We start from the raw sequence: 11,833 nt of genomic DNA on the forward strand, positions 1-11,833 counted from the left end.
ATAGATCATTGAAGATGAGGGAATCAAGAGACGAGGGTGACAGAATGGCCACTGGACTGAGGAACTGCTCTTACCTCTACTGCTGATGACAGGCTGATTGTGTGCAATGATCAACAGTGATGCTGGAAAGTTGACTGTCCAGCTTTGAAGAGACTAGATGGACCAGACCATCAGAATTCCTGCTTCACAAAGCAGTTTATTGGATATTTAGGGCCAATAAGGCTGAAGACTGATTGCCCCAATGAAGGAGAGAATCCGGTGACTGTCCAAGCAGTCAGCTCTCTCTGTCCTATCCACACTTGGAAGTTGCCCACCAGCACGTCCTTTATTAGATAGATTTTCCTTCTTGGGTCTCTGATGGGATTGAAGACTAGATAGCCACAGTGTTACTAGAAGCTTTAGTTTAAGAATTAAAAACACATTTATAGATTGATAATTGCAATTTCTCATGAAGGGACTTTAGAAAACTTTAGACAATAGGAAAAGACTCTCTTTGGTAGGACAGTGGAATACTTTCTCCCAGGTTAAAAAATATAAAAGGTGGCCAAGGCTACACAGAGAAATCCTGTCTCGAAAAACCAAAAAAAAAAAAAAAAAAAAAAAAAAAGGACTTGATTATTTGATACCTGATGATTCTGTATATACGTATATTTGTGTATATAGTTCTTAATTATTTTTTTAAAAGGAAAGGGGGATATGTAGGAAGGATTGTAAGTTTTGTCACAGGTGAAAGCAATTCTTGACACACCACGGATTAACCTTGAGATAGACTGGGTGGAGCCAGCCTGGGCCTGGAATTCAGGAAGGGGAGCGGGGGACTACTCGGATTATTGTTTTTCTAATCGACCCTTGATAGGAGGACGAGACTGGCCCTTGCACATGAGAGACAGACAGGCAGAGAGGATGAGATGAGCAGTAGGTTTGGACCGAGCTCGAGCGCATGTGGATCAGAAAAGGATCGGTGAACAGGCCGGACCAGCGTGCAGGCCAGAGACACCTAGGGACCTGTCCTGTGGAACAGATACCAGAATGTTCACTCTTGTTTCCCTTTAACCCTTTTTCCCTCTTGTGTAAGACAGTTGGGTTGTATAATAAGAAATAGAGCCAACAGTCATGCTTGGCAAATAGGCAGAGGCAGGTGGATCTCTGTGAGTTCGAGGCCTCCCTGTTCTACAAAGCGAGTCCAGGACAGCCAGAACTACACAGAGAAACCCTGTCTTGAAAATCCAAAATAAATAAACAAATAAGGAAGCAAATAAACAAATAAATAAAATAGAAACAACAATACAAAGACCCACCTAGCACTTAGCTCTCTGCAGGTTTAACAATCAACACAGTGTACCCGAAACAGAGTGGCCCCTGATATCTCACTGCCTTTCAAAGTGGCACTCATGCTCTCTTTTCCTCTATTCCTACCTTGCTTCTTTTCTTTTCTTTCTTTTTTTTTTGGGGGGGAGGGGGACAAGATCTCACTATCTCTGGTTAGCCTGGAACTCAGAGGTCTGCCTATCTCCACTTCTGGGGTGCAGGGATTAAAAGCAGGCACTATCACACCCAACCTCTAAATTCATTTTTTTTTTTTTATTTTTAAAGATTTTTATTTATTTATTACATATACATGGTAGAAGAGGCCACCAGATCTTATCATAGATGGCTGTGAGCCACCATGTTGTTGCTGAGAACTGAACTCAGGACCTCTGGAAAAACAGACAGTCTTCTCAACCTCTGAGCCATCTCTCCAGCCCTCTGAATTCATTCTTTTTTTTTTTTTTTTGGTTTTTCGAGATAGGGTCTCTCTGTCTAGCCTTGGCTGTCCTGGACCCGCTTTGTAGACCAGGCTGGCCTCGAACTCACAGTGATCCACCTGCCTCTGCCTCCCTAGTGCTGGGATTATAGGCATGAGCCACCACGCCCGGCTTCTAAATTCATTCTTAACGAAGACCCTCTCCAGGATTTATCTTAAATAACTTTATTATTTTTAATTAAGTGTATGTGTGTGTCTGTGACTGTGTGGGCATTGTGCAGGTGAGCACAGGTGCTGTACAGGCCATCAGCCTGGATCTGGAGATTCGGGCAGCTGTGAATATACGGATGTGGGTGCAGGGAACTGAACTCAGGCCCTCTGCAGGATCAATGCATGATCTTAACCACCAAGAAATCTTTCTAGTTTCTCTTCTCCAGGTTTTATAGGCAAGCCTCTCCTTTCTTTTTTTTTTTAAAGGCTGTCATGACTGCCTCGTGAATATTTTATACTGTGCCTAATGATCTCCCCTCACACCAGGAGGTCCGATCATGGTCTCATATTCTTTCTCCTAATAAATGTCACTCCAGAAGGGTAATTATGTGACAGCTTTCTTTCCTGGACTGACAGTTTACTACCACTATTATTGTTGTTATAGTTAACACACAGCAAGCCCCTGTTTCGAACTTCCCATACTCAACAACAAACCAACTGGTTATTCATACGGACTTATTTAAATGATTCTTTATAATCCACATTCTTTATCATGAATGACCTTCAATACAATCCCAGAAAATTAAAATTTAGGGCTGCATTACCAAGTTCCTTCATGGTGGACCTAAGTTTGAAAACATCTTATAAACAACTTCTTGCGGGAGTTTTTGAAAGCTTAGTAAGAGCAGCTATCATCACGCATCAGTCCAGCGACAGGCACTGGGGGAAAACAACAACCTCCAACCTGCACAAAGCCAGCCCCGAGGGCGCTCGACCTCGCCCCGCCCCTGCCGTGACATAGCTCTGACGCAGGCGCAGCGGCGCGCGCTGTTTCCGGAAGTGTCCCCCGCGGTCTGTTCAGCGGCGGCCTCCGACACCGGGTTGCCGCTCTTTGCTGGGGAGCTCTGCGCGTGGACCGGCGTCGGCCTGGGCGGGGCCGAGGTTCCGTGTGCGCGGCAGGATGGAGATCATCCGGAGCAGTGCGTGTCTGCCGAGCATCCCCCTCCCCTTGTCCCCAAGCCCACCCTACAGGCTAGGCCCAGACCTCGTGTGTTTGGCGGGGCCGAGGGGCAAGTCTGTCCCGCTGGGCTCTACGTCCTCTGTTGCTGGTTGGAGGGACTTGTCCTTCTGCGAAACGTGCTTCCTTGGGACCCTTGTCTTCCCCGCTGACCTGCTCGGGCCTAGCCCTTTTCAGTCGTGCATACTTCGGGGCTTGCCTCTTCCGTGTAGCTGCCCCTGGGTGTCCTCGGGTGATCTCTGCAGACCCGATGCCCCGGGCGCTCCAAGCTTCAGACCCTTCTCCCAGCTCCCTTTAGGTGGTGGGCAGGAAGGCAGGCCACCTGTTCTGAGCATTTTCTTGGTTTCTCTGCAGATTTTAAGGTTAATCTTCACAAAGTGTACCAGGCCATAGAGGAGGCTGATTTCTTCGCCATCGATGGAGAGTTTTCAGGTATCAACAACTCCCACGAAAGCTCCGGCTTACTCCTGCCTCACTCCTGACACGTAAACTTGCTGGTTATGGCGAGAGCCGTGGAGAGATGTTGGTGCTTTTGTGATTGGTTAGGCTGGGAGATTTGTGGATAGAGATTATGGCTCTGGTGCTGCTTAAAACAGTTTCGGTGTATATGGTTAAAAAGCAAGGGTTTAGGTTAAAGCCCTTTTTTTGTGACAAAATACACCTAACCAAGTTTATATTTCGAAATTGTGCATGTTTGGTTGTGTGTGTGTGTGTATGTGGCGTGGCGTGTGCACGCATCTCTGTGTAAGTGGAGGCCAGAGGTTGATTTGGGGTATCTTTTCTCTTGTTCTTTATCGTATTTAAAATAAGTTTTATTATGTTTAAAATAAATTTTCAATGCAGTCTTTTGTTGAACCTAGAGCTGGCCATCTCAGTTAGATGGCTGGCCAGCAGCACCGCCCATGCTCCCGGTACAAGTGTGTGTTGCCATGCCTTGCTTTTATATGGTGGAGGACCAAACTCTGATCCTCTGTTTGCATGTCGAGCACTTTAGCACTTTACCCTTCGAGACATTTCCCCAGCTCTATTTCAGTTGTTCTTAAGTGGTTTTCGTATTTGGTGGCATTAATTACAGCCTTGTTGCTATGCAGCCAGTAACCATCTATTTCTGGATTTTTTTTTGTCGTGTTAAATATTCTTTATTTGATATTATACACAAACAATGTAAGTGCCTTTCAGTAGTAAAAAGCAGCTAATTAAGTCGATGTCGTCAAGAACAGACAATTGCCTTTAATCCCAGCACTCTGCAGGCAGAGGCAGGTGCATCTCTGCGAGTTTGAGGCCAGCCTGGTCTACAAAGTGAGTCCAGGACAGCCAAGGCTACACAGAGAAACCCTGTCTCAAAAAACCAACCCACCAAACAGAAAGAATAGACAGTTGCTTCCTGATGTTTAGCCACTGCCTGTAGCAGGTCAGTGAACACAAACTGAAACACAGGTGAACCTTCCTGTTTCTGAGGCAGTGATGGAGTTTTCCCGGTGTTTAAACATATTCATATGCCCAGTTATATAAATCCAAGTATAAAACCATCTAATAGGTTTGAGGTGACGCCCCCCCCCCCCATTCTTTGTGGAAAGTAGAGCATTCCTAATTAAGTCCAATCTTGAGGGAAGGGAGAGCAGTGATAGTACGTATGCAACTGGATTATTATTTATTTATTTATTTTGAGACAGAGTTTCCCTGTGTAGCCTTGACTGTCCTGGATTCACTTTGTAGACCAGGCTAGCCTTGAACTCACATCGATCCTCCTGCCTCTGCCTCCTGAGTGCTAGGATTAAAGGCATGCGTCACTACTGCCTGGCTGGATTGTTTATTTTAGAAAAGATCATATCCACTTTACTGCAAGTCAGTTTCACTTAAATCAAGATGTCCAACAAAAACATTGTTAGCCACTCATGATCTGAATTTTGGGGTATGAATTAAATTATAGTACACATTAAAAGCCACGAGACATTTGTTTTGTAATAAATAAGCTGTGGGATTACTTATTGGTGGCCTTTTAAAGATAAACTATTAGGTCTGCCCTCTCTCCCTTCTTAGCTCCAGGGAAGATCATTTTTGTTCCGGGCATGTACGTTCTGGGATTCTCCACATACTCCATCAGGATATCCTCTCCCCAGGAGATACCTCTGTTCTTGTTGGCATCTGTGTAAGAGACTCCAGCGGCCTAGCCTGTCTTCTGCCCAGACAGACCATGGGGATTTGGTCCAGTCTTAAGCTTGCCTCCCTGTTCCACAGTGTGGCACTGGGCACACTTCTGAACAAAAATCTTCTTGCCTTTCTCAGCATCATACATTTTTTAATTTTCTCCAGGCTGGTAGACACCAGCGATTTGAAGACTGATGTCCTGCTCTCTCGAATTTTTTTTCATCCTAAACAGGCTACTCCTGGAATAATTCCATTCCCCTGTTAGCTTCTGTCTGCCATCCCTTGTCTGTGGTTGTGACCACTCTAGACATGTAATAGAAGTGAAAACCTATAGTATTTTGTGACTGGCCATGGCCATACTTAGATGGCAAATAAGGATATTATTTAATGTGTTAGTGGAAATCTTCATTGCTCAGCTCAGTAGATACATGTGTGCATGCACGTGTGTTTGTGTGTGTGGTATGTAAATGTGTGCACATACATGTGCATGAATGGAGGCTAGAGTTCAGCACTGAATGCTTTCCTCAATCCAACTTAACTCTGTTTTTTTGAGGCAGTGTCTCTTACTGAACCTGGGATTCACTGATTTGGCCAGCTCAGCGGTGGCCAGTGTGCTGCTGAGATGCACTGTCTCCGTCTCCACAGTGCTGCACAGAGCTGTGGCATGGGCTCTGGGGATGCCGATTCAGGCTCTCATGCTTACACAGCCTGGCTTACTGACTGAGCCGGATCTCTAGCCCCTAATATTGTCTTTCTGTGAATGTGGGAATCCAACCTAGGCCCGCTCAGGTACAAGGCAAACAAACACTTCTCCCAGTGTTTGTACCACGGCACAAATTAATGTGAATTTTGAAAAAGTGTGACATAGACACGTTGAATTAATTTTAACTAATAGGATTATGAGTAGGCTCTGAATGGAGACTGACAGACTAGCATTTATTAATAAGCCCAATCTTTATTTTTTTATGACCTAGGAATCAGCGATGGACCCTCAGTCACAGCATTGACAAGTGGTTTTGACACCCCGGAAGAGAGATACCAGAAGCTTAAAAAGGCAAGTGGATATATGCTTACAGGTCTTGCTTTCTCATGTGGCTCCTTCACTAAATTTACCTTTGCATGTTTCTTAAGTGAGATGCTTCTTAAATCTAGCCAAAAAGTAACATTTTAGTGATTTAAAGAACAAAACAAAGCAAGGTGTGGTGGCCCACACCGGTAATCCCAGCACTCTGGAGGCAGAGGCAGGGTATCAGTATGAACTCAAGTCTAGCCTGGTCTACAAAGTGAGTCCAGGACAGCCAAGGCTACACAGAGAAACCTTGTCTCAAACAAAACAAAACAAAACAAAAAAACAGCAGAAGTTATTGTTCTGTGGAAAACATTCTGGGGAAGGGCTATTTTTTTTTTAAAGATTTATTTATGATGTATACAATGTTCTGCCTGCGTGTATGCTTGAATGCCACAAGAAGGCACCAGATCTCATTATAGATGGTTATGAGCCACCATGTGGTTGCTGGGAATTGAACTCAGGACCTCTGGAAGAGCAGACGGTGCTCTTAACGTCTGAGCCATCTCTCCAGCCCCAGGGCTATTATTTTTTAAATATTAATTTAATATGTAGGAAATAAATATGATGTAGTTGAAAGAATCTGTATTGGCTCAGGACCCTCAAGAACAAGTTCTCAGCCAGAGGCAGGCGGATCTCTGAGTTCCAGGTCGGCCTGGCCAACAAAAAGAGTCCAGGACAGCTATGGTGACACAGAGAAACCCTGTCTCAAAAAGCAAAACAAAAAGAACAAGTTCTCAGCACAAAGGAGATCTTTTTGCCCCAGAGGGACAAAGGGCAGGGAATAGGAGATCAAGACAGAAGACAGAGGATGGGGGAGAAGTGAAAGGGCACAAGGGAGAGGAGGAGGGATATTTGTCCTGGGGATAAAGGACGCCTCTGCATAGAGAGGAGACAGATGTGGCCCATAGGCAAGTGACGGTTTATAAAGGTAGAAGGGGGAACCCCTCCCCCTCCCCCATACACCCCTTACACCCCCGTGTTAGGATGAGGTGTTTAATTGTAATTGGGCATGTTAATTCGGTGAGCCTTTGTCTTTTGATTGCTGGACTTCAGTTCTTTGATAGTTTGGCTTTGGTAGCCAGCTATAGGAGAAGTGGCCAGATAAGGGAACAACCTTGGGGGCCAGCTTTAGGAGTGTTATCTAATGGGTTTTAGCAAGGCAAGGGCATGGGGGAGAGGGGCCAGACCTGGCAGGCCATGTTTGCCATGCTTGGGTTGGCCACAGCCTGTTCAGGAGATGGTGTAGATTTGGAACTAGGCCTGATACCGTGCTCTGGGGTGATAGATGGGCCTGTCCTTGGGAACGGGATTAAAAACTGGGCATAAGTGGATAAGACAGGTCAGACACGTGGCTCTCCTGTGACTGATGCTTTATTTCCCTCTTCCAGCATTCCATGGACTTTTTGCTGTTTCAGTTCGGCCTTTGTGCTTTTAAGTATGACCACACAGATTCAAAGTAGGTTGTCTTAAAAGGCGGTGGGAATCCATCCTTGGATCATCTCCTGATACACTCCCTAAGTGTCCTTTTCTCTTATTTTCCTAGGCATGTAACGAAGTCCTTTAACTTCTATGTTTTCCCCAAGCCTTTCAGTAGGTCCTCACCAGATGTCAAGTTTGTTTGCCAGGTTAGTAGTGGGACTGCATTTTTCCTTTTGTGAATCGTTTGAATGGAGTTGAATTGTAGACTTTCTAGATTTAGCTCTTGGGGGCTGCAGCTTTGGGCCAGTTGGCAGAGTGCTCACCCAGCGTGAATGCCCTGTGTTCTATCCCCAGCACTGCAGGACTGCCACTCAGTCTTGGGAGGGAGGTAGAAGGATCGTGAATTAGAAATAATCTGTGACTGGGGCTGGAGAAATGGCTCAGTGGTTAAGAGCACTGCCTACTTTTCCAAAGGACCCAGGTTCAATTCCCAGCACCCACATGGCAGCTCACAACTGTCTGTAACTCCAAGATCTGACACTTTCACACCAATGCACAAAAATTAAAACTAAATAAAATATTAAAAAAAAAAAGTCATCCGTGGCTACGTGGTGAGATTGAGGGCAGTCTGGACTGTATGAGACTCTGTCTCAAAAACAAAGACAAAACAAAAACCCAACCAACACTTCCCCTAAAACAAAACAAAACAAAACAAAACAAAGCAACAAGATTTAGGTTTTGGGTAAATTATCTCACTTCTCTGACTTTCGTTTTTAGGTTTTTAAGCTAATGTCGTTATTATCTTTCCTTTATTTTAGACTGTTATAAGAAACAGGCTATAAAGATAGGGAGATAGACAGTAGGTCATGATCTTTATTATTTACTGGCTCTGACTTCAAGCCCTGGAGCTTACTCAGAGGTGGAAGGAGAGAACCAGCTCCACAGGTTGTCCTGACCTTCCGTGTGCATGGCATTGCACCGCCCCCTCACACACCAGGATATGGCTTCGTGCTGCGCTCGGTGCAGACAGTGCCTTACACTCCCTCACCTCAGAGGCTGGGTGACTACTTCACCTCTGCTTACAGTCAGTGTAGTAGCAATTTCCACTACTGGGGAATTATCTCTCCACTCAGTGGGTTTTTGTTTGTTTGTTTTGTTTTTGTGTTTTGAGACAGGGTTTCTCTCTGTAGCCTTGCCTGTCCTGGACTTGCTTTGTAGACCAGGCTGGCCTCGAACTCATAGAGATCCATCTGCTTCTGACTCCTGAGTGCGAGGATTTAAAGTGTGTGTCACCATGCCCAGCTTGCTCAGTGGATTTTTAACAAATATTATCAAATAAAGACTGTTTTATTAAACTAGTAAGAACGGGAAGAGCCAGGGTGTTTTGAGTAAATGAAGACACATGGCAGCTATGGCTGCCCTGGTTCCTGTCTTCTGACCTTTGGCCTGCTTCCTGTTGGGCTGTTATGGTTACTTGTCTCCATCACTTCTCTGCTGTCCTGACACTTGCCTCAAGTCACTGACATGTGTGTTGTCTGTTTCAGAGCTCCAGCATTGACTTCCTAGCGAGCCAAGGATTTGACTTTAATAAAGTGTTTTGCAGCGGTAAGACTGTCTCTGTCACTAAGCTCTGTGCTTGATAAACCACTGAAATTCTTCAGAAGTAAATCTCAATTTGCTTGCAAATTATCTTTTTTGTTTGTTTGTTTTGTTTTGTTTTTCGAGACAGGGGTTCTCTGTGTAGCCTTGGCTGTCCTGGACCCACTTTGTAGACCATGCTGGCCTCGAACTCACAGCGTTCCACCTGCCTCTGCCTCCCGAGCACTGGGATTATAGGCGTGTGCCACCACACCCGGCTAAATTATCATTTTTTAAAAGGCCTTTTTATTTTATTAACTTAACAGTTTATTATGTAGAGCAGGCTGGTCTCAAATTTGCTATATAATTACAAGGATGACCTAAGTTTTTTCTTCCTCTTTTGAGATGGTGGTAGTTGACAGTGGTAGGCTTCATGTGCAGCACTGGTGGGACAGATGTGTGTTGTCAGTGGGTGCTGAGTCTCCTCTCCTCATGCTTTCATAGCAGGCCTTCAATTTCCTGGGCTATGTCTCTGAACCTCTAGTCTTAATTTTATATTAAAATCACTTTTGCATTTATGTATTATGTCTGCTTGGCCCCTTGCGTGTGAGTGTGCATGTGCTCAGAAGAGGACGTTGGTACTCTGTGGCTGGTGGTAAGAGGTAGTGTGAGCTGTCTCATGTGGCTGCTGAGAAGTGAACTCAGCTCCTCCAAAAGAGCAGCAAGGGCTCAGCTCCACCCTCTATTTTTGTAAACCTCATTAATTCTGATCTGGTCAGGAGAGGAGATAGTATTTGCTTTACGTGGTAATGAAACATTTTAAACTGTGACTTGATTGAGGCTAGTTCACTTTACCCATGTAGGATTTAGTCACTTTTGTGTCCAAATGGGAGAACGTTTTCTAGATTCAGCCAGTGTGACAGGTGCATGTAATCCTTAACAGTGTATTCAGATCTTTGGGTCACAATACTCCCTCATCCATTTCTGTGTATCTTGTAACTAGAGACACCTCATGGGAGAGATGTTGTCTACATAGGTGGTGTGACTGTAGTGGCTCGCCTGGGGATATGGAACTGGACAGCATGCTGAGGAGGGAGGGCAGGGCAGGAGGGAGGGCAGGGCAGGAGGGAGGGCAGGGCAGGAGGAGGGAGGGCAGGGCAGGAGGGAGGGCAGGGCAGGAGGGAGGGCAGGGCAGGAGGGAGGGCAGGGCAGGAGGGAGGGCAGAGCAGGAGGGAGGGCAGGGCAGGAGGGAGGGCAGGGCAGGAGGAGGGAGGGCAGGGCAGGAGGAGGGAGGGCAGGGCAGGAGGGAGGGCAGGGCAGGAGGGAGGGCAGAGCAGGAGGGAGGGCAGGGCAGGAGGAGGGAGGGCAGGGCAGGAGGGAGGGCAGGGCAGGAGGGAGGGCAGGGCAGGAGGGAGGGCAGGGCAGGAGGGAGGGCAGAACAGGGAGGTGACTACTCACTATTTGTGGGGTGATGTGCTGGAGTATTGGATAGTAGGACACAGTAGAATGACTTTCCTTTCCCTTAAATGTTTGAGCGTGAAGGTGGCAGGGGGCGGTAAGGCAGTGGAAGAGCACTTTCTATGCTGTGTGAGACCACATCTCATCCTTAGAATTACAAAAAGAAAAGAAAAGAAAGGAAGAAAAAGGAATGTTTGGGGATCAAATGTGGTGGTGGCTGCCTGCAATCCCGGTAGTTGGGAAGCTGAGGCAGGGACAGGCTGCCTCTGCTTGTTCCCTCGTGTTCTCACTCATAAATGCTCAACACAGCCACAGTTACTGAAAGGGTGACTGAGTATTTCATGATCACTTATCTTCTTTGTTGAGTTTTTTTTTTTTTAATATAGTTAAAAATACGATCTGTGTTTTATAGATATGGTAGATTTTTGTTGTTGTTGTTGTTAGTTAAAAGTTTTGTGTCTAAGGCCCGGTGTGGTGGTACATGTTTTGAGTCCCAGCACTCGGGAGGCAGAAGCAGGTGGATCTCTGAGTTTGAGGCCAGCCTGGTCTATGGAGTAAGTCTAGGACAGCCAAAGCTACAAAGTGGGACCCTGTCTAAGAAGAACAAAAACAAACAAGCTAAAATAGATTCGTGTGAGGGCTGGACTTGTGGCTCAGAAGTTAAGAGAGGTTGCTGCTTTTCCAGAGGGCTGGGGTTCAGTTCCTACCACCCACATCTTGCAACTCACAATGACCTGTAACTCCAGGTCCAGGGGACCCAACACTCTCTTCCGACTTCTGCAGGCACCTGCATACAGGTGACAGGCACCTGCACACAAGACACGCACACATAAAAATAAAAATAAATAAAAAAAGAATTTTGTATGTAAAGTTGTTACTTCTTCTAATTTATGCCTTTAAAAATTATGTGTAGGAATTCCCTATCTGAATCAGGAAGAAGAAAGGCAGCTGAGAGAGCAACTTGATGAAAAACGTTCTCAGGCGAATGGGGCAGGAGCGCTGGCAAAATGTCCTGTGACAATTCCTAAGGATCAGAGGAAGTTTATTGACCAAGTAATGTAAGTTCCTAAACTGACCTCAGCGATGCACTGGGCGCAGACTGAGACTTGTCTTACACTGCAGGTGTGACGTGAGAGGCTGGCTTTTAGTTGTGGCCTGTTGGAGGATGCTAGTCTTTCACACCTACTTG

The 11,833-nt window shown here is 45.8% G+C and overlaps 1 protein-coding gene and 1 pseudogene across 1 annotated transcript in view; one reads left to right on the top strand and one right to left on the bottom strand.

The window, feature by feature from the left end:
- The first annotated feature begins 2,781 nt into the window (after positions 1 to 2,781).
- The window catches only part of Parn (poly(A)-specific ribonuclease), a 131,912-nt gene continuing 122,860 nt past the window's right edge, over positions 2,782 to 11,833 (top strand). The window contains exons 1-7 of the mRNA XM_051168059.1: positions 2,782 to 2,934; positions 3,327 to 3,404; positions 6,095 to 6,174; positions 7,578 to 7,645; positions 7,733 to 7,814; positions 9,153 to 9,213; positions 11,558 to 11,702. Of these exons, the coding sequence (XP_051024016.1) occupies positions 2,916 to 2,934; positions 3,327 to 3,404; positions 6,095 to 6,174; positions 7,578 to 7,645; positions 7,733 to 7,814; positions 9,153 to 9,213; positions 11,558 to 11,702 (533 nt within the window). The 5' untranslated portion in view covers positions 2,782 to 2,915. The remainder of the gene's footprint in view (positions 2,935 to 3,326; positions 3,405 to 6,094; positions 6,175 to 7,577; positions 7,646 to 7,732; positions 7,815 to 9,152; positions 9,214 to 11,557; positions 11,703 to 11,833) is intronic.
- LOC127208548 (cytochrome c, somatic-like) lies at positions 4,954 to 5,268 on the bottom strand (annotated as a pseudogene).

Source organism: Acomys russatus, chromosome 25 (assembly GCF_903995435.1).
Source record: "Acomys russatus chromosome 25, mAcoRus1.1, whole genome shotgun sequence".
NCBI classification, from domain to species: Eukaryota; Metazoa; Chordata; class Mammalia; order Rodentia; family Muridae; genus Acomys; species Acomys russatus.